Genomic DNA, 27,825 nt, shown 5'->3' with positions numbered 1-27,825 from the left:
ACAAAATATAAGGTCGAAGAAGCTTCTAAAGCTTGCCTAATTTCAAAATTTCATACTTTTATAAGAGTGAATGGGTGAAAATTTTTCGTCTATGTTCGCTAGTATCATAGACAAAACTAAAAGTTCATATTAAACATATTATAAGAAAAAAAAACGCCTGGGCCTTCTTTGGCGCGGGTACCTTACCTACCTGAGCTTATTTCTAAGGTGTGTGTGTGTGAGTTATCATCGTAAGTTCATACATTGAGTGCCGGGAACCCGCTCGGTGGGTTCATTGTTCGTAGTCAATTTCCTCCACAAAACGGGGAAACGTTGGGATTGGAACCGGCTACGAGCGTTGCGCTACGAAAATGTTGGCAGTGAATGTGTTAAGTGTCATTTTTTTATTATTATTAATTATATAAACAATCTCGATTAAGTCACATTCGGACGACACGTAATTTATGTATGCATACATATTTTATGTCTATACATATGTTTGGGTTTATCTCAACTACAGGGTGACATCTACCGGGATTAAGAGGAACTTTCTGAAACATCCAATTAGCAAGCAAACCATGTCGCAGCTGCCATCTATAAAAAAATCAACGAACTGACAAACTATACACTAGTTTCAAAGTTGTCACAGTTTCAGCGAACGTCGTCAGAAGGCGCTGTAATAAAATATTGAAATAAGAAATAGACACAGACAAATAAAATGTCGGTTCATTTTGCCATATCCAAAATAAACATCCAATCAATAATAAACATATGATCATATAAAAATATTGGCATCGCTTTAGTGGGGGCAGATTTATGATTATAGCAGACGGATGCCAAAGGTCGTAACCCAGCAACGGTCGTTAATGAAAAGGCATCGATCAAACAGATCAAGATCGCATCCGGGCGCTCGCGTGCAGAGTTATTCCCAGCGCGCCGCGGTGCGCGCGCGGGACGGGGACTCGGCGCCCGCGCTCAGTGTGTCGGCGCGCGCCCGCCGCCATGGGCAATCAACACTCCGCCTCACACCCCGCTCTCAAGCCCCGGAAAAACGTCCACTGGAAGTCTGCAGGTACCCAAAACGACCCTGTCGACCGGCAGCAACCCCCCCGCACCCAGCCCCGCGTTCCTACCAGCACCTACCTCCATTTCTATTTTTAAAAACTGTGCGCGCTGCGATTCCTAAAGCGTGGCACAACAAAACAAATCGTAATCGCACCGTCCGGGTTCATGTAACGATTATCACGCGTCTAATTTTGTTAGGAGTTTTATGCCAAGCCACCGCACCGCCGACTGACGAGTTGACGCGCCGAAACTTACTTAACTGAACAGTTTGCGTTGTGGTTTCAGGACGTCCGGCGGCGCCCGGAAAGCCGGATATTATCCCGATCCTGTCCGATGATGAACCGAACGCGATCACGCTGCGCTGGGTAGCTTCAACGCACGACGGAGGCGCGCCGCTGCAAGGCTACCAGGTGGAGTGCAACCGGCTGGGTTCAGCCGGGTGGGTGCGCACGGCGCCACCCGTTGTCGCGCGCCCCGAGCTCGTGCTCACCGGCCTCGAGCCCCCGCACCGCTACCAGTTCCGTGTCGCCGCCATCAACGCCGTCGGCCTCTCCGATTATAGCGAACTGTCCGACGTTCTCAACGTCGGCTCCGAACGCCCTTATAACGAACCGCCCATATTCTACCAGCATTTGGCCGATGTAACTGCTCTCGAAAATGATAAAACTGAATTCCGAGTCAGCTTCTCGGGCATTCCCGCGCCGACCGTCTCCTGGTTTAAAGACGACTATGAAATATTCAGCAGCAGGCGAACGGCGATCACGACGACGGAATCTTCAAGCGTGCTTATCTTCCACCAGACTCTACCCAGTGACGAGGGCGAAATCAAATGTACGGCAACAAACCGCGCAGGGCACGCGGTCAGCAAGGCGCGGCTGGCGCTCGAGGCGGCGCCGAAGCTACGCTACCCTCGCCAATACGAGGACGGTCTGCTTTACGAAATAAACGAAACGGTGTATCTGAAAATGTCTATAGTCGGGAAACCGACACCGACCGTGGACTGGCGTCACGATGGCCAGCCGATGGCGGTGGACGATCGGGTTGAGATCACGAATACGCCCAAATTTTCGATGTTGAAAATACACTCCGCGCGCAGAAGCGATCGCGGAGAATACCAAGTTCACGCGAGCAATATAATCGGAGAGGACACGGCTGCGTTCCTAGTGACCATCACAGCACCACCGGACCCGCCGCGGCGTGTGACCGTCACGCGACAAGTGGACAAGTCCGTTACGCTCGACTGGGAGCCGCCCGAGGACGACGGCGGCTGCCGCATTGGCAACTACGTAGTTGAGTACTATCGAAGCGGTTGGAACGTATGGCTGAAGGCGACGACCAGTCGCAAAACGAACGTGACTCTTTTTGACCTAATTGAAGGAAGTGAATACCGATTCCGCGTGAAAGCAGAGAGTCCATACGGTATGAGTTTGCCGAGCGTGGAGTCGGCGCCGGTGCGGATCCCGGGGCGCTCGGTCGACATGGAATTCCTGGCGGTAGAATCCCGCATTATCAATGAGGTACTCACGCGCGAAGACGGCGATACAGCGTCGGTGTCGCCTGCGCCGCGCCGCAAGCGCGCGCAAGCCGCACCGCCTTCTCCGCAGCCTAAACGCCGCGCCGTTACGCCTGACAAGGACCCCACCGGTAGCAACGAATTCATGCTCGTACTGTACCCCGATAAGAAAGACGACAAATCAGGTAAACACATCTCAATATTAAACTTAATTAACCACAAACTTTCAACAGCTATATGTGAAAGCAGCCAGTCTTATGAGGTTGCGCTCGAGCCACAATAGGGGAGGTAATGGGCCACTCGACCACCCCGCTCAGCACTTGCCTTGTTATTTGCTGCCCCTTCAAGACACCCTTAGCGTGCTTGAAAACGGGGGAAAGGCGCGCTCCTGCTCAAATATTGAACAAGCTTTATTAACTTGTATTATTAACCAATATCTCTTGGAACGTCAATTTGCCTTATGAGTTTGATTATATTACAAGAAGTTTTTTTTATATCTTTTAACGAGACGCATCCATTCAAGAAGCTTGTACTAAAAGTAAAAACGTTTTGCAAAACTTTGGCGTTAAAGAACGTTTTTATGAAGCGCTCGTATCATTTTGCAAGCTTTTTTATTTAGACATTATGCCGGTGCTGGTCGGGTCACGTCGAAGGAAATAAGTACCTAAGAATATCACGTATGCTCACTCTTTTTGATCTTGTTCTGATATTATATACAGGTTTTTAAGTTTTTTATATGTAGGCCTAGAAGGTACCTACAGAGAGGTGTAGGTAAAACAACTAGTCTCTGTAGATAGATATTTGTCTCCAAAGTAAGTTTTACGAGTAGGAAAATGTCTCTGTAAAGCTATTAGAGCAAGGTAATCGGGTAGACTTAACCGATATACTATTGCAGCTGACTGTACACTCGTATTAAGCATTATTAACTCATTATTCGGTGCAAGATGAATTACTCACTTTTCGCTTAAATTAGTAACAATGTTTCTCGCTGTCAAAACATTGCAGATCTTACATTGAGCACGACCGGGTATCATCAAACAAAGCAAAAATAATAATAAATAAATTTTCAAAATTAGCAAAGCGAATTCTAATTGGCATCGAGCGAAATTACAACGTCAAATGCACAAGCCGCTTTCATTAGGCGACTACAACGCACAATGGGCAACGCGCTATCAAAGACATATTATCGTCGCGGGGAGGTGGCGGCGTTCGGCTCAAAGCCACCACATTCCTGAACTAACACCGCTATGGAACTCTAAAAAATCTGACTACAATATGTAAACTGCACCAAAATGATCCTACGAATAAGTTTTATATCTGTTTGACGCCTGAATTACATTCCGAACTATAAATAGACACGTCGTCAAGTTAACTCCGACCGTACGCTCTGTTATACGCGTACCTATTCTGTAGTTAGTCGTAAACCACGCCACTGCTTTTGCGAATATTGTTGTTTGAGTTTGCTGCAGCGAATTTACTAACGTCGGAAAATAAACAGACAAAACTGTGCGGCTACCCGAGACGAATGGACGCCGAGCTGGGGTAAAGATAATCAGCATTAAACGCACATATAATGTGTTTGTGCACGTATAGTGGAACCGTTAACCACGTATAGTACGATGAATTTTATCGACAAATCATCCCCCCCATACCTATGTTTTTTCTCAATCATTTTAAAAATGCACCCCTTCAAAGTTTTATGGCGCCAATCACGACAGCACTTGGTTAATGTACCATTATCTGTCCATTTACCTATCGCACATTTTAAAAATAATAATCATTCGATAGCTTATGAACTAGGGCATAAATTTCAAGCATAAATGTTACAGAGAATTTTACACATTTATTCGAGAATTAATAACAAAGGATAAAAGTTGTCTTCTAAAATTGACTTTTTTTACATTTTATCTTTTTTTTCGAACTAAGTTAATGCTCATTAGAACTAAGTTGATGCTCATTACATAAGGTCTTGTTTGGACTCGTATAACCTGTGAAATGTTTTAATTATGGCTATCATTTTGATGTCATCTTTTAGCTGACCAGGATATCAGCTACAACTATAACTTAACAATAAAAAAAAGTACAGGTCAACGACCTCGTTTTCGAAAAAACAAGATAAAATATCAAAAAAAAGTAAATTTTTGAAGACAATTTTAACTCGAGTAATTGTGGAAAATTCTCTGCGACATTTATGCTTCGAATTTATGCCCTAATTCATGAGCTATCGAATGATTATTTTTTTAAATGTACGATAGGTAAATGGACAGATAATGGTACATTAACCAAGTGCAGTAGTGTTTGGCATCATAAAACTTTGAAACGGTGCATTTTTTAAATGGTTGAGAAAAAATATAGGTATGGGGGGTGATTTGTCGATAATATTCATCGTAATACGTGGTTAACGGTTCCACTATACGTGGCTGGTGGTTTACATGAGCTAAAAGGTGCATACACATTTGTCCCCGGCAGTAACGTGGGGCGAAGCCAAATGGGAATATGTCAGCTAAAAGATAAATACGAGTTATTTCTCCTTTTCAGAGAAAAGAAAGTCGTTTCAACTAGAGCTGGAGGACGCGTTGTCGCCACCGCCGCTATCGCTGTCGGCGCCCGAGCTCAGCTCGCGCGCCATCTTGCCATTCAAGGCGCTGCGCAATGCCGTCAGCTCCACCGAGCTCCTGCATGAGCGCGCCATGGCTCGCTTCTATAAGGCCGTCGCCATGAAGGAGGAACAAACCAAGAACCAGAAAGAAAACAACCAAAACACACACATTCCGTACGCTACACACGACACGAGCGACAACCGACCAATTGAAGAACTTCCAATAGAGGACCCGAAAATTAATCCACCGCAAATATACATTAAAACCGACTCGGTTGAGAATAAAGAATACAAGTTTAGCTCGCGCCAAGCTTCCAACGACTCCGAGTCGTCAATGAACAAGTGGCAGAACACGTCGTTCGATGAAGACTACACTGCCAGTACTGTCTCCTCGGACGCTGAGTACTCAGATGAGGGCAGTCTTAATGGTGAAATGGACAGAAGAAGCCAGTATTCGAACGATGAGGACACTTACCATCCCCGGGATAAAGTTACACGACCCTCACCGTCAAAAGAATATCTTGATGAAGAAGAGGAGGACGAATCCGAGAGGGAAGTCTTAAAACCGCTGCCGCTCCCTGATCCTAATTTCGTGCCAAAACCTATACTTAAACGTAGAGAAGTTGGACCGGAAGTGAAACCCACGCAAAATTGGTTGAAGCCAGAGGAAAAACATATATCAAAACCACAGCCTAAAACAGAAGAGAAACATACATTTGGACCACAAAGCAAGCTCGATGAGAAGCAGCTATTTGGGTCCCAACCAAAAGTGGAGGAAAAACACACTTTTGGGCCCCAGATAAAGACAGGTGAGAAGCGTTTGTTTAGTTCCGAAATTCCAGAAGAAAAAGTTAAAAGTGAACTAACGGAAAAAACTAAAATCGAAGATAGACCCTTATCTCCAGAACCGAAACCCATAGAAATACTAAAACAGGAGGAAAAAGTAGCAATAAAAGGAAAAAATAAGATTAATACTAAGGCAGATGTTTTTGAAAAGCCTAAGCAAGACGAAAAAATGAACCTATTCAAAAAAATTACAAAAATGCCTGTTCAAAAACCTTCATTTTCCTTCCCAAAAATATTACAAAAGAAGGAATCTGAGAAACCGCCAGAGAAGAATGATGCGAATGAAAAACCAAAAGCAACCAATAAAGTAGAAAAGAAAAAGGACGAAATTACAGAAGAAGGTAGAACGGTTATTGAATATTACGATAACATAGTTAGGGAATATAAAAGCATTAAAAAGCCTTCTACTCCGCTTTATCTAAACACGGAAGATCTTAAACACGTCGCAGAAGAGCAAGAAGAAAAAAGAGAGAAGGCTGCTGAACAGAAGAAAGTAGTAAAGCAGGCAAAAACAACAGCAAATAAAAAAACAGGTAATAAACAAATAGCCGATAAAAGTAAAATCGGTAACTCCATCCCAAAACAGACTAAACCGAAACAAGCGAATCAAGTGGAAGCTAAAGCTAAACCAAAGACGGCGAAGCAAGAAAAAGCTGTAACTTCAAAATCGGTCGACAAACAAAAAGAATCTCAAGAGAAATATACTCAACAAATTATTCTCAAGACAACTGAACGAGCTACGATAGTAATACCTATAGATTACCAGGAACTGGAGGAACAGGCCAAAGTAAATGTGAGGTCTGCGATAGATTATATGGTAGACGTGTGTCTGCTTGTGCTCGCCTTCTGGGTCTATTTCTTCAAGGACGAGCGACTGGCCATCCCATTCCTCATACTGATCATCTATCGACAGCTGCAAGAGACGATCCTGTTCGACATCCCCAAGTGGGTGCGGACCCACACTCCCAGCTGGCTCAAGAAAAAGGCTTCTTGACCGTTCCATGAAAAAGACATTTTGTGCGATACTCTGATTGTAATGTGAATACTGTGTGTTGTGTGAAATTGTGATTTACTATTATAAATGTAATATACACCTAAACTTGTTTAAAGTTTAATTACCAGTATGGGCGAGTATTCGTATTCTTAAAAAGTAAGTGGAGAAAAACCTCAAAACCAGACGGCCATGCATGTCACAATAGATTTTTTGTAACATTCATGTAAGATTATTTTCAAATACAATATCAAAATTTACCATGTTAAATATCAAGATCCCCCATAGCTCTTCAGTTATAACAAAATGTGCCAGATATATATCGCAATTCCGGATACCATTGACCGACTGTCGGAATGCCATGCCGGAGCGAAAGGTGATCGACCCAAAAGCGTGCGTGAAGCGAGACCGCGGGCTTGTGCTGGGCGTGTACTACAATGAGAACGTGACCGGCGAGCGCGCCATCCTCACCGCCGCCGCCGCCAAGTACAACAAGGATAACGGCGGCAAACTGTGGAAGCTGCTGGAGCTCTCCCCCATCCCCAAACTCGGTGAGGCCAGGGTATTCTTCGACGTAGACCCTAAATATGCTTTCGTGGCCGTTGCAGGACTCGGAACGGAATGCTATACATACAACACGGTGGAACGGCTGGACGAACACAAGGAGGCCATCCGCACTGCCGCCGGCGTCGGCGCTCGTGCGCTGCAGGAACTGCACCCGGCTCACATCGACGTGGAGTCGTTCGGCAACGCGGAAGCGGCGGCCGAGGGCGCCGAGCTCGCCGTCTGGCAGTTCACCGAATACAGAACACGATTACTTGGTACCCGTGGCAAAGTGAAACTGCACCTTTACGACGACTGCGACTTCGAAGGTTGGGAAATAGGGAGAATTAAAGCAGATTCCCAGAATTTAGCCAGATATTTAGAAGAGTTGCCGGCGAATGTCCTTAATCCGACATCATTTGCCAAATTAATCGTAGATCTTCTGTGCGAGCTGGATATAAATGTGCACGTGAAGACGCGAGGGTGGGCTTCTGCTCATGAGATGGGCGGATTTGTCACTCTAAGCCATTCCTCCGTACAGCCGCCGCTCTACGTGGAGATCGGGTACTTCGGCGGGAACCCGTGTAAGCAGCCGGTGGTGTTCATAGGCAAAGGAGTGACCTTCGACAGCGGTGGTATACAGTTAAGATCGCGGGAGCACCTGCGATATATGAAAGGCGACATGGCCGGGGCGGCGTGTGTGGTGGCGATTGTTCGCGCGGCCGCTTTATTAAAACTGCCCATCAATATAAGGGGTATACTACCGCTTTGCGAGATGATGCCGAATTGCATGAGTCCGAAATTCGGAGATGTCATTTCCAACGCTCATGAAAAGAGTGTGAAGATTCGTATGCCGGCACGAGAAGGAAGGCTGCTTATCGCGGACAGCTTGGCGTACGCTAGGAACTATTGGCCGGAATTTATAGTCGATGTAGGCACAATGTCGGAAGAATTGGAGCACGCGCTCGGAAACGCGGCTTGTGCATGCTACTCGAACTCCGAAGACTTGTTTCGCGATTTCGAGGTAGCCGGCAGCAGGACCGGCGATAGGATATGGCGAATGCCGCTGTGGAACTTCTATGCGGACCGAATAAGCGACGTGCAGGAGACGGATCTGGCGAACACGGCGCGGCACTTCTTCGGCGACTCTCCGAACTGCGCCGCGTTTCTGCGGCAGTTCGTGTGCGATGGCAAGTGGGTCCACCTCGACACGTACAACGTCACGTACACGAAGGGCCGCGACTTCAAGTACCTGCGGCGCGGCATGACGGGTCGCCCTACACGAACCATTATCGACCTTCTTCAGCTAAGATTATGTGCTAGCGGGGAACTATAACGGATTCGCTGTCGATGCTTGACTAATTACTGCAAAACGAGTCGCTTTGTACCTATGCATACAGTCGCCATCAGATATATCGGAGCCGCCGAAGTGCTCAAAAATATCTGAACACGCACTCTAACGCCTTGATAATAGACACGTGTTCAGATATTTGTGGGCACCTTGGCCGCTCCGATGGCGACTGTACAAAATAACCAGTATAGCATCGTCGACCACAGTAAGAGTTTCTTAAAAGAAATATCTTAAAAGTCATATCTATTATACTAAACACTTCTGAAAACATCGACACGATCGAAGGGCTAGAAATACTATACACAACTTTATGGCCCATGTATTGGGGTAGTGTATACATATATTTGGCACTTTGTCCGTATCGATATTTTCAGACGTGACCGTACTTAGCAGACATCTGACGTGTCATCATAATGACATGGGGATCTATAAATATATGTATTTGGTTATATTAAATACTATAAAATTGTTGTATTAAAGGAAGATAGGTTGACAGGTAACCTTGGCAATGAGTAACGTAAAGTGTTAACTGACCAATTAGCAGAAAAAAAAAACCAATATAATAAAAATTGCAACGATATGTTTAGAAGGGTATCTAAATATACCTACTCCCTTTTTTTCAAAATGATCATGTTGTAAAATCATAAATGCAAAACAATAATAAGGTGAAAAATAATACTAAATTTTTGACTTTAACTTTTTAACAAGAAAAGTTACATGTAAAAATATTTTGCAAGTATGAAGTGGGCATGATTGAATAAATAAAAATACTTATTTATATAAAAAATTAAATAATACTTGTTACTATGCAATTACGCCAAATGTATTGAACCCATCTCCGTATGACTATCAAGACTTTAACGTGATTGTCTTGTATGTGGAAATTTATGTATAAGGAAACAAACGATTTTTTTTTCAGTTAATAAAACATGGAAGTCCAGTTTAGTTTTATTGCAAATCATAAATCCATATTATTAAGCTTACATATTTATCATCATTATAGCTTGATGCATATGGCGGCTGACATGAATAAAAATAATCGTGCAAATGAACGAAGTAGCTACAATTTTACTAACCGATTTTCAAGACCAAAGACATCCCATAAGTGCTCAAAGTAGAAGTGCATATATTTTATGTCAAATTTGAGCTCTGCTTACGCCCTTAGTAGGAGCTAGGAGCACTAAAAAACTATGTCAGCCGTTGCACAGTCATATGCACTAAGGAACAGTACCCCTAGTGTAACTTTGATCGACATCAAAACGTGACGAACGCGTTTGCGTTAAGTCTCATTTTGTATAGGATTTTGAGTTTCCAAAACGTCCCGCTTGGCGCGCTCTTTCGAAATCCAATACAAAATGAGACTAAACGCAAACGCGTACGTCACGTTTGGAAATCGAATTTATTTACAGTAGGGGTACAGTACTGTACATTGTGGGTACGATCGAGTTCACAAACATTTTTACAAGCCAACTTGCCAAAATTATATTTACAATACCATATTATCAGTGTCTTAGAGGCGTGTTAATATATTTTTAGAACACTGCCTTGTACAGATGTTTGTAAACTCAACTGCAATGTCCATATTTTAAAAAAGCGGCCAAGTGCGAGTCGGACTCGCCCATGAAGGGTTCCGTACCATTTATGACGTATTAAAAAAAAACTACTTACTAGATCTCGTTCAAACCAATTTTCGGTGGAAGTCTGCATGGTAATTTATATCATATATTTTTTTTAGATTTTTCATTCTGTTATTTTAGATGTTACAGTGGGGGGGGGGGGGGTGCACATTTCTTCACTATGGAAGTGCCTCTCGCGCAAACTATTCAGTTTAGAATAAAATGATATTAGGAACCTAAATATCATTTTTGAAGACCTATCCATATATACCCCACACGTATGGGTTTGATGAAAAAAAATTTTTTTTTAATTTTATGACGTACGTTCAAACCAATTTTCGGTGGAAGTTTGCATGGTAATGTATATCATATATTTTTTTTAGATTTTTCATTCTGTTATTTTAAAAGTTACAGTGGGGGGGGGGGCACACATTTTTTCACTTTGGAAGTGTCTCTCGCGCAAACTATACAGTTTAGAAAAAAATGATATTAGAAACCTCAATATCATTTTTAAAGACCTATCCATAGATACCCCACACGTATGTGTTTGATGAAAAAAGATTTTTTGAGTTTCAGTTCTAAGTATGGGGAACCCCCAAAATTTATTGTTTTTTTTTCTATTTTTGTGTAAAAATCTTAATGCGGTTCATAGAATACATCTACTTACCAAGTTTGAACAGTATAGCTCTTAATAGTTTCGGAAAAAAGTGGCTGTGACATAATCGGACAGACAGACGGACATGACGAAGGGTTCCGTTTTTTGCCATTTGGCTACGGAACCCTAAAAATGTGTCCATATGTAAAATCGGAATCAAATAGACAGTGACAGAATCAAACTGGACAAAAACGGCTTTAAATATTATGTTAAATTAACAAAATATATTTTGACATATGCTTTCGCGCCCAAAACGCTCTTTGAAAATTGTGTGACGTCACAGTTTACGGTTTGACACATAACTACATACACACGTAGAAGATACGAACTGACATTTGTTGTTTATCGCCTAACTGTCAACAGTGTCAATCCGAGAGTTGTGACGTCATCAGAATCTTCAAAGACGTTTCGAGTTTGGTCACGTGACGTGTGCCAAAAGATATTTTAAATTCAATATTTACAAAAATATGGTCATCACAGGTCCCCTAAAAGTAGTTTAACATGTTCTTATAATCCGAAAGAATTTATTGGGATACAATGCTGTCTGCCCTAAGATTTGTAGATGGAAACAACCCTATTATTGTCACTTTGTCTGTGTGCATATTTAATACCTTACTTTGCACCTATAGAAAAGCAAGTTCATGAAGTAACCGAAACGCTTAAAGAAAGGACATTGGATGTGGCCAAAAAATAATATATTTCACATTAATTTTAAATAAACAAGCCCCACTACAAGTATCAATTGCATCTAATCCTCATGAAGAGTATATTGCGAACACAATCCACATATTTCTTGACGACGTTTGAGCAGTTTCCCGAACGTTCTTGGGTTTCGTAGCAGCATTCCAAGTCGCGCCTCTCGCGTTCACAGCTGACCGGCGGCCATGACATCTGATTGGACAGCGTATCTACCATCTTGTTTACTGCGGTTACACACCGCGTCAGCTCTCGGTAGTGCTCCTTTTAAAAAAAAAGGTATTACAATATGACTACAACTACTTATTACAACACGCACACTACCTATAAGCCGTTCAGCATTGGCACATAAGTTCTCGGCGAGTATTTTTTGTGGAACCGTAGGTGTTATGAGCATAGAGAATTTGAAATAGAGGTAGATTGTCAAAGAAAACATTCTAGTCACAATAAATTTACTGTCATCTTTCGACACATAATTAAAACTTATAGAACGTCATTTCACTTTGATCCTTGTTCCTTCAATGATATGTGTTAAATTTATTAAATATCAAAAAGTGGCGCCATCTAATACATCTTAGGTCCAATGTATGGCGGCATCGTTTCGAGCGATGGCGTGATAACCTTTGGGTTATGCCCGGTATGATGGCGCCACATTTTGATATTTAAAAATGTAGCACGTATCAGTGAAAGAAAAAGGATCAAAGTCAAATGGCGTTCTAGAATTTTCAATAATGTGTCGAAAGGTGGCAGTAAAGTTACTGTGACTAGACTAAGTTTTCTTTGACAATCCACCTCTATTTTAAATTCTCTTTAGTTGTGAGTAACCAGAGACATACTTAATCCAAACAACTCTAGGATAGGTATTAGTTATTACTACAAAAACGGTATCGCCGTGCATCGGCTCTATCAGTGAAATTTCTCGAATACACGATATAACATAACACCAAAAACTGCAACCGTAAACCGTATTGACGACATTTCAAACGAATGCCTTAACCAAATAGTAGCAAGTACTGATTGTCAGGAGAGGAGTAAATCTGTGGAAAAAACGTAGAAGCCAACTGAATTGTCACATGTCATCTTCTGGGCCGTACACAGCGACCACTAATTTAGCTGTCAATTTTCATGACGATTTTTTCTTTGAATTTTCTACAATCATAAACTGTCTGATATTAGATATTAGTTGTCAAAATAAAAAGAATAATACCTTGATATCTAAACTAATCTTGTCGACCATAAAATCACCAGTATCTTTGTGATTCGCCTTCTGAAGTATTTTTTTGGGGACAGAAGTGTTTTTCCCATTTTTATCGCAACAGCACATACCACTGAAAATTTGTATAACTAAAAAACTATAAATCAAAATAAACGTGACAAATGGAAATGACACATAATCGGTATGGTTCTGATTAAAACACGAGTATCTGGTATTTTTTACGTTTATTACTTAATCATTAGTAAGTTCTAGGAACATTCGCTTACCTTATTTAATAATATGGCACATAAAAAAATATATAAAATGTAAGATTAAAATATACATTTAAATTTATAAATATATTATGCTGAGATTATTTCCAAATTGTCAATAAACTTAAATATAATAATTCTAATAAATGCAATTATGACCTATTCAGACAGTGATAACAAAGTCGAACAACATAACAAGAGGTAGAGTATAAATTATTGTACCTATTATTTTATTTGACATTCGGTACTAATACTACGTTAATTTGATGCGTGATAGTGTTAATAATGTATTATTATTTTTACATTTTCAACACTACGTTTGGCGTAACTTGACCAGAAAATTAACTTTATGACACTTATAATGGCACAGTTTTAATTTTTTTATACTATATTAATTTATATTCAGCATAACAATACGTAGTTAAGTGCCTTACAGCATGTTTGTCGAATATAATATTAGTGTTGCTCTTATATGCACTCAGGTAGCAAACGTTAACGAGATAAACAATGCGGCTCGCGGCTTCGTACTTTGTCAAGTGTGAGATGTAAATACTTCTGACGAGAGGGTGTCAAATATGCAAGTTTAAATGTAACTGTCAAGTAAAAAAACGAATCCAAACGAAAAAACCCATAATTCAGCATCACTAAGCCACATCAATACGATTATCTGTCTACCTTACTTCCATAGCGTTCGCCTTCGTCGCGTTTTCGCTGCTACATTAGCCGAATGGTTAGGAATCTTGGTTTTGTAAGAAGGCAGTGGTCATAGCTCGTTCTTGACGTGGTCAGGCGGGGCCCCGCGGTCACCGCGGTCACCGCGATCACCACGGTCACCGCGGTCACCGAGGTCACCGTTGTCGCCGTGATCACCCAATACGGTGGAGTCCTCGGTATCGCTGATGTAGCCGTCGTCGCCCGTGTAGTGTGTTGGGTGTATCAGGAGCGGCGCGGAAGAGAACGCTAACAGGTTGCGGTTGGGGAAGTAGGATTTCCATGTGTCACTGTTAAAAAAATACATTATTAGTGCGGCGGCGGTTATTAGAATGAGTTACTTAGAGAATATGCAATACAAATAATCGGTCGCTTTTGATAATGTAGCCAATTTTTTATTTAAGTTATTTTTATATGGTTGCCATTAGTTTTCTATCATTGTTGGCAAAATTTATGTTACAGGGGTAAAAGTGACCATTATGCATTAAAGACACTGTGTGCTCGTTAGCCACTTACTTCGGGTGCTGGCAGCATGGTGCCAAAGGGAGCTGAATAGCAGAGCGTCCAGTACGAGTAGACTGAGTGGCAGTTAGCCAGTGCCAATAGCGATATATAAAACCCTCAGTACATTTTTGACTTCGGAAAATGCTCCATACGACTGACACTTATCAGAGACATATCACAGACAGTTGTCCCTTCTACATCTGTATACCCCGCCCGCAGCTTTGAATATTAACCAATACAAAATATCCCGGTATTGAAAAAAATGTGATTGGTCAATGAAAGTTTGGATTGGCTATAATATTATTATATATATCCAACCTCTTGCACGGAATTACAATACATGAGTATATAACGTTTTCAAACTGCGCGATGTACAGTTTAGTCACTCGCGGCATGTCGGCCGTGAACGCTAGAGGATCTGCCATTTTGTGACCTGAATCGGAAACTGAAACTTTACATTGACATTTCACGCCAAATGCCCTCTACAGGTCACGTTCGTTTTTTTTTCTGCATTGTAGTTTCTGCCATCTTGTGACCTACATCAGAAGTTTAAACTAGACAATTATACTTCGCGCCAATAAACAAGGGGCTCCTGTGCTGCCCCCTACAGTTCATGTACGCTCCACATGAAAGTGGTCATTTATGAGCTCTAGTCACACTTCTATAGTTATTCTAGTTGTAAGCAACTCACTTGGGGTGCTGGTCGAACATAATGGGCAGAAACTCGTCGACGGGCAGCATAGTCTCGAGCGGCTTGGCTGCCAGTAGTTTGGTAGCCCCTCGAGCGCTCAGCAGGTAGCCGAGCGTCCAGTACGAGTAGAGGGGACGCACTGTGTGCTCCGTGGCGTATTCTTCATCGTCGCTTTGAAGGATTTTACGACCTATGTATCTGTAAATCGAAGAAGTTTTTCAAGAAACTCGTTGTTTTACTAGGTTTTGTTTGGCTTGACATATATGTAAATTCGGGTCAAATCTAGGTCTAAATTAGATCCACTTTCTATTATTCGATTGAGCTAAAACTTCACATTCGTATTTAAGTTGGGTGCTGGCATTGCAATATATTGGTATCATTGAGATATCTGATTGGCACAGGAGTTGGCTATAGGAACTCTGATAAAACAACGCAACGTAATTGTGTTTGTTAAAAATATACCTAAACAGCAATTTTTGCGGGATTGTTGTCTTGTGACATTTTAAGAAGAGGACGCTGTGCGGCGCCATGTTTTGCGGTAACTGAAGTGATAAATGTTATTTTGACAACCAGAGTTGCCGCATAATGTACGGAGCACGAACTTTTCTGAGACTTTACACACCTCTTCCACTACTAATACCTAACTCTTTGGTCAAGAGCCCATCAACGTGCTCACTAGCGCCACTGGAAAATAATTGTGATTATTTTAATTTTACGATAGATATTTAAAAAAGGGGGCCGCTACGTACTGTATTTTGTATTTAAGTACCTTCTGAATACATTAAACTAGTTTCTATGTTGCTGGATTCGTCGATCTATGAACTCAAAACAAAAACGGCCGTTTTAGCTTTGTACGCCTAGATTGACGAATCCAGCAACGTAAAAACTATTCTGATGTATTCAAAAGGTACTTAAATACTACATGCAGTACGTAGCGGCCCCTTTTTTAAAAAATATCTATCGTTAAATTTAAATAATCACAATTATTTTGCAGTGGCCCTAGTGAGCACGTTGATGGGCTCTTAACGAAAGTAACTGTTGTAAGAGGCTGTCAAGCGTCCACAGTTCCGCACAGTGGGATGAGATGCGTACGATGCGTCCAAGGTAATGTGTGGACGCTTACTATTTGTTCCAAAATGTATTCTCTAATAACTCAACAAAAGTTGATGTCTCTATATCTAGATGATTAGACTCTGACAGATGCTTATGAACGCGAACTGTAAATAACCCTATATATCCCTGTTTGGAAAAGTATTCCAAGGTGGCAGATATATGGATAGATGGCAGATGCTGACTGTACTTACACGAGGTCCCAGTCCAAATGCTTGAGTTCCCTGAGCAGCTGCTGGAAGCGGTACCGGAAGTAGGGCGCGAAGTGGATATCATCCTCCAATACTAACGCGATGCCGTGGCGTTGCTTCGCTATCTGTAGGGAAAATAAACAAGTGATACATATAAATACATTGTGTGATTGTGTGGGACATATAAATACTATTAGTAGGTTAGGAAATAATAGAGCAGTATAGTATGTAGTACATATAGCGTACGTCTAAGCTAATATGCAGCGACTTGAAATAGAACAAAGTGAGAGTCTAAACGTGAGTGTCGGCGACGGATTGAAAAAATGATACTTGACAAGAACCAATCATGGCCGATACAACGTGCCTGCACTTCAATTTATTTTTTCCGTTCTTTCTTTATTCAGTTCCTAACAAAAAAATTGCAAGAGTCCACTTGGTCAGACTATAATTGAAGAGCAAAGGGTAAAATCAATAACTGTCAATTTTATACGACCGCTGTAAGAGGGTTATTTCTAAATATATTATTTATAGTTATTTTGTATATAATGTACACTTGCTATAGGGATGTTTCCTGTATTTAAAATAAATTATTTCACACCATGCACGAAATTTAAGCACAAGAAAACCTAGTCCGCAGTTATTTTTAGACCTAATTTATATTTAATTAATCCGAAAGAAAAGCCAGTCAGTCAGTATAAAGTGTAGGTCAGTTGACCGTGACGTCATTGTTCTGTATTTCATAGAGATTCCATAGTAGCTAATTCGAAAAAAGAAACTTATTTGACTAAGCTGTCAACTACCCTATTATAAGCTTATTTTGAGTCCTGCCCATTTTCTTTTATTGTTGTATGTTATGGTAGTATTTAATAATTGTTACTTTGATTATTTCTAAATGGTAAATGGTTTGGTCGTAGTTTTTACCCTGATCGCTTCAATTGTATCAAGGATATGAATGTGAGAGGTATGAATAAGTGATATGGTAGAAAAGTTAAAAATACAATACCTTTTCCCAGATATAATAGTGGCTTAGGAAGCATCCGACTTCGCCTGCCTTCATTGGTCTGAAATCAAATAAAACTATTTGTCACAATTGTAAACTATTTTCGGCGGTATTATGAGTTCAAACTAAAAACTTTTTATAATTAGTGTATATGGCACTAGCACCCCATATCTAAGGTACCTCACCTATGTAGGGTCCAACTTATTTATTTTTAGACACTAAAATCAAACTATGAATTATCTGTAGGTAAAAAACAGAAAAAAATAAGAGGGGAGTATGCCGCATGATCGTCCATACAAACAGATATTCACAATGCCCATACCTCTCTTGTGGACGTAGTTTAGGGACGTACCCGGGTCCAAAGGTTTTATAGGTTTTCCTTTTTTTTTTCAAAACGGGCAATACAATTTTTAAGCGAAACCTATAAATTTAGAATATATTATGCTGAAGCGATCGACATCAATCAAAGTAATTTGTTAAAATTTGAAAATGGAATTTCATAGAAAACGTACCGTTATTTCGCTAGGGCCGCAAAGCTATTCTTCCCTCTTAATAGTAACTTTGGCTTAGAAAACAATGATTAATATTAACTGTAACCATTTTTGTAAAAAGGATCTAATATTTAAAAACTATGCACTGGGCCTTAAATGGGTCAGGTACCTTACAGGTAGTTTACCCTAATTGGCTATGTTCTAGGAATTCAATTAGGGTGCACTACATTTTTTATAATTACTTTTCATATATTACAGGTTGATATATCGTTATTTTGAATGACGTAATAAAAGGTATACTACCGTACTACCTAATTAACGGAAAACATAATGTTATTATTGGTATAATGGTCATAAGGTATATTTACACTTCGCCTAATATACTTTGCCATAACTATTACATACTCTAAATCATATTATTTGTTCTAACAAGTGACATCACATAATTATTTGTGTGGCATATGAGTGCATGAAATAAATGGGTTAGGTTTGGTTGGAACTGCGTCTCCGCACAAAGAAATAACTGGGTCTAAATTATTTTCGTTGGTTTGTTTTTTCGCCAAAAAAGGTGACGGAATGCAGCTTTTAGTATGAGATGAATTTTGTTTTTATAATTTTTCATGTAAAATATAATCTATAGCTAGAAAGACATATAAATATGACTCAACTATTTTATTTATTTGATAGAAGACATAGAAACAAGCGTGACCGAGTATTCAGAAAAAAACAGTTAGGTTAGAACGTCGACTCCCCTTATAATAAAATAATTCGCAAAAATATGGTTTTGGTTAGATTTGAACTGCGGCCCCCGCATAATCAAAAACCTTGAAAAAATAGGTTAGGTTGGGTTAGGTGGGATGATAATCTGTACTTAGTTATACGACCTGCGTATTACTTGTTATAAAAACATATGTTAAACTCTACGTTATCATTAAATTAACTATGAAAAATATGTTATGCAATATATGTATTTCATATACTTGATAAAATTATATAAAATATTACGTTATACAAAAATATTATATAACAAAAGTCATTATAAAAGATGTCTATATACTACTTCAAAATTTTATTACAATAGGCATTATATCAATGATAGTTTAGATTAAATCACAATATAACAAAAGAAACGTATGATAATCATTACATAATGATCATATCATACATAAACACATACATGATGAAATATAATCATATGATGATTGTATCAGATTATTTTTTTTTTTATTTATTCATTTTAATTAACACAGTATAACAGTTAAAACTAAAGCAGATGGCATTATAACAAATGTATGATAGTTTTTGTTATAATTATATTAAGCATTACACACCTATTCAATTATAATACCTTTTATGATATGGATCCATGTAGTGAGGCATTACTGTGGCAGAATATTCTCTCAAGTCATTTAAGTCCAGATTTCTGTAAAACAAAACAATGCATAATTAACAGATATTATATAAAGAACCCAAAAAATTGTACCATGATACTGATGACAAAGACTACTACTACTGGAGTTTGCAATGGCAAAGGGTGGTACGAATATCATCATAAACGTCAAAAATCTATGAAAACAGTTTTTATGGTGGAGTAAAACGTACTTTGTCAAAGATACGTTGACAATTTTTATACCCTAATTCATAATTAAATTCCATCAAATCTACCAAAAATGTCACTGTCACAATGACATCTGTCAACGTCATTATGACGGACCAGATATCACCAACCTTTTTGGAATAATAAAAAATATAATTGTCTTATTGAAGGTGACGAACATAATAAAACCGTTTTTGTATGGAATACAGAAATTACGTTAAAATATGTGACCGAAACCAAGCCTTGCTCAGTTGAGGACTAGAGTATTTTTAAAATATGCTGGGTACAGTGACAGGTGTCATTTCCATACAATTTATAATCTTAAAATGCCAAATCTCGAAAAACTGTATTGAGATGCCATCTGTTATTTTCTGATTACCCTTTCTGTTTGAAAAATACTATAAGTAACAGACGTCAGATGTCGAATGAAGTAACAACTTGACTCGACAAGTGAGTGTCATGGCCGCCATAAATCTATCATGGTAACCATAAGGTCGTATTACACTATCCTATAGTTGTCGTTTTCGAATTTACGTTTTAAGGTATAGTAATAATACTAATATTACTAATAATACACACATCTTAAGCCGATAATGTTATTGTATTAAAACGGAATACCAAATGTTGATTAGACCTGGAGTATTAATATTTCAAAACGATAATTTCTCCATCAAAATAGTTTTAATTCAATATTAATTAATGGGACTGCTTTTTCAATAAGTCTGATTATTTAAAATAAGCATTTAAATGTTGTGTTTCAAATTATTAGTAAATTATTTACGTACGTGTATTCTTTCGCCAATAATATATTCAGGCGCGGATACAAGATTTGGCTTAGGGGGGGGCCATTTTGAGAAAATCATATATTTTTGGTAAAAAATAAAATTTACTCAATTTAGTAATGTGAGAGCCAGGGTTTTAGGGGGGGGCCATTGCCCCTATGCCCCCCCCCCCCCCCCTTGTATCCGCGCCTGAATATATTTACTATTTATGGAACGTTTTATTTTACTGGCAACGTGGTAGATTTGATGAAATTTAATTATGAATCGGGGTATAGGGTTCCGTACCCAAAGAGTAAAAACAGGACCCTATTACTAAGACTCACGCAGTTAACATTTTCACAGATGATGTATTTCTGTTGCCGCTATAACAACAAATACTAAAAATTACGGAACCCTCAGTGGGAGAGTCCGACTCACACTTGTCCGGTTTTTTTACTACGGCATATCGTTAATTATTTTTTCTACTCCTCTACTGGTGTCTATCATTTATACTTTCATTTGAAAACGTTTAGACACAATACCCCAAATGCGAAATGTGTGGGTAGACTAAGAATTCGTAAAAAAAAAACGAAAATTGATCTGCAATAAACTCAGAGTTAGAAAGGTTATAGATTGAAGATTACTCAGATACAGAGGTAAACTCCTATAACATTCTAAAAAAACAATTCAGCAAAAGTATTCTTTCTCAGTTAAAGAGGTAACATACACTGTCTCAATTATAGAGGTAAAAGTGGCAGTAAAATCGAAAGTACTATTCCCAGTTATAGAGGTTTGTTTTGTCTCACTTACAGAGGTAATTCCATGCTAAAATGTCGAGACCGCAAAATGAGACCCAGCTATGAAGGTATCCCACTTATTCAGGTCCCACCTAACCAAGTTTCACTGTATTCTTTTACACTGCAATCCATGCCACTTGCCTTTTTTTACCCTTCTGATACAATGGTTGCATAAATAATACAAAGCAATACAAGACGTAATACAAAGATTATACAAAGCGTAAGCGAGGACCGATATAGGTCGAGGATAACATGAAGCATTTATGCCCGAGTTGTACACCCCTTCTTTTCACTTCGATTGTGAGTGAGACCTCTTCTCTTATACCATATCATTAATGGTATAAGAGAAGTTAAATGTGTTATAAATAAGTGTATCATTTGTTTTAAGTTAAACGCGAAGGGTCTGTCATAAGAACAAGCATATATAAATTGTGTGTTCTACCAATAGATAGTTAAGTTCAATAACAACTAGTTTATATAAACCTTTTTGTGGTTGGGAATATGTACGAGACGGTACATGAGAAATTATAATGACGTCTGTCAAAAGGGGTCAATTCAGTACAGAACTAACCACAAGCGCTAACGGTATACGAACCTTTAAGTTTACATCTATAATATAGTGTAATAATAAATGAGTGGAAATATAGTTCATTTTTCAATATATATAAATATGTTTCATTAGTGCCTTAACATATTTTGTTTTGTTTAGGTTATTCTACTGTATTTTTTATTAACTTCAGGTTTTTAATAATTAAGATTTAATAAGCAGCACATACCTTCCATCAACCGCATTAACCCTCGTAACCTCCATCCCAAGCTCTTTAAAGCTCATCTCCATCAACTCCCGTCTCTCTGTCCGTCTCTCCAAGTTAATCATATATATCTCATCGCAGCCAAACCTCCAACGCTTAGGGTATTTTATTAAAGACTTGAAGGTATCTAGTAGAGGAATAGGCGAGCCTCGGCTGATAGCTTCCAGTTTGACATTGAGCAGTTGTTCCTGGTCATGGGTTAGGTCGTCGCCATCCTCGAGGGGCACGGGCACGAAACCGTATAGGAGGTCGTTGCAGACGGTGAGGTTGATGTCTGGAAGTAATGGAATTAGCAATATTAGACCTTATGTCAAAGTCAAAGTGATTAGTAAATAAAAAAACCGGCCAAGAGCATGTTGGGCCATGCTCAGTGTAGGGTTCCGTAGTTACTCTTCCGTCACAATAAGCTAAACTGGAGCTTAAAGTATAGTAAATTGTTAACCAAGGGATGAAACGGTACCTTTCACGCGAGTTAAACAAATAGGCAAATTTGCATAATCAGTACCTAATTGAAGTCCTTTTACTATGAAAGGGAAACTTTTTGCGATAACTCAAAAACAGCTAAACTGATCATGTCCGCTATAGTTTTCATTTAAAGTCTTTCTTAAGCTGTAGAGCTTCCACGATTTTTTTCATATTTTTTGGACCTATGGTTCAAAAGTTAGAGGGGGGGGACACATTGTTTTTTTCTTGACTACGGAACCCTAAAATAGTACATTACTCGTGTCGATTTAAAACACTCCCTTCGGTCGTGTTTTAATTTATCGCCACTCGTTTCGAATTTCCTATTTTTCGCACTTGTATCGTACAACGTTTTACAGTACATATGGCCCTTTAAATGTTCGACACAGTAACATAATATGCTACTTCTCGCACTAGTGCTATAAAGTAGCCCCATATGTACTGTAAAGTATGTTTTACAGTCCGCATCAAAAGTAACTTATCAGACGTATTTTTTTTGACTATTCACCATCCTCTGACACTCTTAACCTAAAAGTCATACGAACCCGCAGCGTTATTGAATGTTCAACAGAACAGGGTTTCCCAACCAGTGAGGCGCGCCCCACTTGCGGGGCGTATAAGTGATTCCAATAGGGGCGCAACGAGCGGCTCTAGATTTACCCCCTTATTCATAAAACTTTACAAAACAACTCTCACCTCGGCTCCTAGGGGGGGCGAAGAGTTTTAGCATAACATTGGGTGAGGCGCGTAGGATAAAAGGTTGGGAATCCCTGTTTTAGAATTTCGTTTTAAAATGAGAATGTAACTATTACATGGCGGCGGCTAGATTTGTGTCTCTTAACAAAAGGAGAAATGACTATAAATGTAGATTTAGACTGCAGATACTTTTTACTTTGTGGTTTCATACTATACATTTTATAGTGATTGTACAAGTTGTAACTATGTATAATTTATTCTCATTCACTCTTTTCTTTATTTTCTGATTGTAAGCATTTTGTTTCTATTATTTTCATATATGTATGGTATGGATGAAACCATCTTAAGAGAGTGTAATTCTACTACATTATTGTTTTCTTTGATTTAGCACAATACCTATATTCCACTATATTATAAGAGGTTTAACAGTACCATGATATTTTGCGTTGACGGCAAACGCTATGATATCATCTTCAGGTCCTGCATAGCCCTTTATCTTAGTATTGTCATAGGTAAGGACGTCAGACACCTCACGCCGCAGCGATATGAGCACAGCAGAATGCACCATAGGAACATCAAAGCATCCAACCTCGGTTCGTGTTAAAATCGGCTTGTAGTCCTCCGTTCTTTCGTAATAGTAATTCTCATTCATTCCACACCTGAAATATGTAATCGTTTTTTAGACTAGACTGCGCTTTTAAATCGTAGAGACCAGGATGACAATCGCACATCGACAAACGCCAAATAGAAACAATGTACCGGGATGACAGATGCTACGTCAAGTCACGTGACTATTTATACACATTATATTATTTAAGCTTCGATTGGCGTTTTCTATCAACGACTCATCTTGGCTATATACCTCAGATAAGAACGGTTCTGGCAGGCATATAATAAAGCAATGAATAAGGGTAAATACATGCTTCGCGTAAGTATAAATAGTTTCAAATACAAGTATGTATGATTAAAATTGACTAAATTCACAAATTAATGATTTATTGATAGCATGCTGCAGTGAAAAGGCTGTCCGTAAAACGATGTATTAAATATATACCGCCCTATATAACAAGACATGACTCACCTATAAACATGATTCTAAAATGTGGACATTTATAATGTGTACAAGAAAATGGAAGCATTTAGAAAAGAATCTCGAAGAAACCCCCTTAGAGTTTCTATTCTGATGTGGTTGTGGTAGGATGTATTTTAAGGTACGAAAGTGAAACTTTGTAAAAAGATAGATTATCTTTGTAGATAGATAGATTGATGTGTAGTGATTTCAACGTTTTTAAAAATTCATCCCAAAGGTATGTGAAATAGGGGTTGAAAGTTTGTCCGGCAACGATTTTTATTTTATTTAGGATGACACAATATTATATTATTCGGTACAATTATTTTTTTGAGTAACGGACTTGAAACTTCGGGACATAGGGACTTGGTCCTAGGGTGGATAATATATAGGATAGGATAGTAGACAGACATTGTGACAGATACATTTCACATGTTTTCAAATTACTTAAGTGCTATTATTCGAAGCACAATGTTCATGTAAAAATATAACAAACAATGTAAAAATCCACGCGAACGAAGTCGCGTGCAACAGCTAGTGAAATATATAGGTAAGATGACAGTATCTTTTGTTTAGCACATGGAGTGTTTACTTATATAAGTAGTCTTTACTATTAGGACCTCAAAAGAATGTAAACGAACAACCATGTTGTATGGTAATTCAGCCCATTATACATATGATTGTACAGATACAAAAAGTTGTATCTCATCTCATTGACTGAGTGACTGAGTCACATGGTTTTGTTCTGTTTAGATTCTTTTAATGTGCTAATGGAATAGAATAGATTAAAGAAAAAACTATATGAAACAATAACGTGCCCTGTGTCGCAGTGGGCTTCAAATCAAACCCATCTACATTAAGGTAAAATGAAATAAGCACCTTTAGAATGAGGTCATGCATCAGACATAACAAGATGCAACAAGAATGAGTAATATCCAACCAAAAATTAGAGTAGAGGCCATCTGAGATGAGCATGGGGGCCACCACTGGTACATCTTTCCTGACTAGACTTTTGAGAGTCTGCTTTTCAGTGAGGAACACATCAGCATCCAACATCTGAAATTAGAAAGTATAAACCAATGAATATAACGCTGTTGTTTTTCTTGCAGTGTAGTACTAAAGTCTTGAGTTAATGAAAGTACTAAAAAAATTGGTGATCATTTTTAGCAAGGCTTCTACTAAATCTCTTTATTTTTACAAAGTACTTGCACAGACTATGCCTGTTGTAAATTCTTCAAAAATTTTCAAAATTTATTGTTTTACAGTGGCATCTTTTTTCAACTGTTTAGAGTAAAATATTCCTTCTAGTTTTTGCAATGCCAAACTTTCATTAAACTTTTGGCACTTTCTCTTTCATTAAACGCGTCGTAACGAGTCGTGTCCACATCGCCATGAACACATATGGGTGTACGTACACTGTCAAAGTAACCTTCACACTTTCAAGCAAGGTTCACATTAGCTTGCCCATGACGTTTTGGCATGTGTTCACATTAGCTTGCTTGCACCTGTGACCCTGGAGTGTGGGTAACGTTTTTGTTTATAACATACAGGATTTATGAATATTGTCATATTAGTGATTTACCTGCTTCTAAGCTATAATATTAAATATTTACATAATATTACACTTACAAATATGAAATCTGCCCATTTCTTCCTAGCATAACTCAATGCTTCTTCTCTTAGCCGTATAACATGCTTGAAATGCTTCGGGCTCCAGTGTACAGCATTCTTCTCATCATCATGACGAGGCCCACTAGTTTTATTAGCTGTTATTATTATATCATTGTAGTCAGATTTGTGCCTAGCAGCCCATTCTTCCAAAATATCTATGCTGCCATCTTCGTTGAAATCACTGTATATCCTATGTTTAATAAAGATTAGCTATAGCAATATGTCAATAAATTCTTATATTATATATTAGATGGTCATTATAGGAGAGGTTGATTGAGAAGATATAACAATGTTATTGCATTTGTTAAAAAATGCCATTACCATAATGAATATACACTTAGGGTATGAAAATAAAAATGGATGTTTGTCTACCATTAAAACAACAAGCCAAAAATATGCTAAACAGAAACTTGCACCATTTTTATTTGAGATTTATTAGAAACACTGTTTATTTTATCAATGCACTGAATGTAAAAAGTGGCATAAGTTAATAATGGATTAAAAGCACAAAGTGAAATTAAAGTGCTTATTTTGTAATACTTTACAATTAAATTTAATTCTAAAAGCAAGTGTTCCTGTCTAATAAACAAAGAAAGAAATATTTGGGGACAATCTTACACAGACCCTAGCCCCGAACTAAGCAAAGCTTGTACAGTCAGCTGCAGAGAAAAGGTACCCCCCTGCATAGAAGTTTGTATGCAAAGGTGCTAAGTGAATAGTATTGCTGACTATACTATGGGTACTAGTCAACAATATAAATACATACTTATATTCATAGAAAACACCCATGGCTCAGGAACACATATCTGTGTTCATAACACAAATAAATGCCCTTACCAGGATCCGAACCCAGGACCATCAGCTTCATAGGCAGGGTCACTACACACTAGGCCAGACAGGATGTCTAATGTTGAGAAATTAAACAGTCAATACAAACTTTGCTGCATTTATCAAATAGTTTAACACCTTCGCAAAGACAAAATGCAAATAGCTTAACATGCAATTACTCATAATAATTGTATAGGATCTCAACATACTTGAACTTACTAAATTAGTGACCTGCCTCGACTTTGTATGGATACAATGTAGATATTAATCATCACCATATTTCAATCAAAATCCACAAAACTGTAACTTACTCTATCTATAGAAGAAAACCACATTAAAATATATTGAATAGTTTGAAAGATTAAAGCATACAGACATAGGGAGTGACTCGTTGCATACTAAGCATAGAAATATTATGATTACTTCATAATTAAATTATTAAATGGACAGGTAAATATATCTTTAAAAAAATTTCAAATTCATATTGCCAAATTTTATTATATTTATCAGTAACTAATTATTATAATTTCTTTAGGTCAGAGGTCTCACTATCAATCAACAATTCGCATCATTAATAGCTGAATGTTTATAAAGTAAAACAACACATAATTGGAAATATTCTGAGTTACATACGTAGATGCGAATAATAGAAAAACAAACGCGTGGCACAAATTTAATGATGTGACCTAATTTCGAACGATTGTTTAACACTTACCAAATGTACAGCCTGTCTTTTGGATAGTCCAATTTCGTCAGACAACTCAGGAAATAGGGCAATGTGTGTTCTTTATTGCGAACCAGCACAGATATGCCTACTGTTGGCCATTTTTCGCTAGAAACATCGTTGCAGCTAGTGTAAGACAAGTGGAAAATGACAAGTATTGACAAAAATTGTATTGCAAGCCGCATTATCTCTCTGTAGCACAGAACATTGAGCAACCAGAATTTTCTTTTACAACACAACAAGTTGATTACGATTTATATTCCCGGCTCACGTGTTAAAAGATATTTAGAGGAAAACACATGGAAAACATCAACATTATAACATCAACATCATCTGTCATTTTTTTGATAGTGTTGCCAGTCTAGAATAATGAGTATTGATCTGGCTCA

At 38.7% G+C, this 27,825-nt stretch overlaps 3 protein-coding genes and 1 long non-coding RNA gene across 4 annotated transcripts; 2 read left to right on the top strand and 2 right to left on the bottom strand.

The window, feature by feature from the left end:
• The first annotated feature begins 847 nt into the window (after positions 1–847).
• On the top strand, positions 848–7,334 carry LOC133526454 (titin). The gene is made up of 3 exons (XM_061863138.1): positions 848–1,051; positions 1,330–2,742; positions 5,096–7,334. The coding sequence occupies exons 1-3, from the start codon at positions 982–984 to the stop codon at positions 6,994–6,996; spliced, it is 3,384 nt and encodes a 1,127-aa protein (XP_061719122.1). The 5' UTR covers positions 848–981; the 3' UTR covers positions 6,997–7,334.
• On the top strand, positions 7,256–9,827 carry LOC133526620 (cytosol aminopeptidase-like). The gene has a single exon (XM_061863333.1). It carries the CDS (start codon positions 7,256–7,258, stop codon positions 8,870–8,872), a length of 1,617 nt encoding a protein of 538 aa, XP_061719317.1. The 3' UTR covers positions 8,873–9,827.
• A 2,009-nt stretch (positions 9,828–11,836) lies between these two features.
• LOC133526697 (uncharacterized) lies at positions 11,837–13,678 on the bottom strand. The gene is made up of 2 exons (XR_009800763.1): positions 13,062–13,678; positions 11,837–12,118 (listed from the first exon to the last, which is right to left on the bottom strand). It is a non-coding gene; the product is annotated as an uncharacterized LOC133526697 (long non-coding RNA).
• Positions 13,679–13,715: 37 nt separating this feature from the next.
• Positions 13,716–27,783, bottom strand: LOC133526538 (glycosyltransferase 25 family member). The gene is made up of 10 exons (XM_061863249.1): positions 27,428–27,783; positions 25,843–26,074; positions 25,154–25,269; positions 23,577–23,803; positions 21,951–22,260; positions 19,368–19,442; positions 17,532–17,589; positions 16,532–16,653; positions 15,228–15,425; positions 13,716–14,322 (listed from the first exon to the last, which is right to left on the bottom strand). The coding sequence occupies exons 1-10, from the start codon at positions 27,619–27,621 to the stop codon at positions 14,085–14,087; spliced, it is 1,770 nt and encodes a 589-aa protein (XP_061719233.1). The 5' UTR covers positions 27,622–27,783; the 3' UTR covers positions 13,716–14,084.
• Positions 27,784–27,825: the final 42 nt, after the last annotated feature.

Source organism: Cydia pomonella, chromosome 1, assembly GCF_033807575.1.
Source record: "Cydia pomonella isolate Wapato2018A chromosome 1, ilCydPomo1, whole genome shotgun sequence".
Classification (NCBI taxonomy): Eukaryota; Metazoa; Arthropoda; class Insecta; order Lepidoptera; family Tortricidae; genus Cydia; species Cydia pomonella.
Note: the sequence above shows the minus strand (reverse complement) of the source record. Positions and strands in the feature narration are given on the sequence as shown.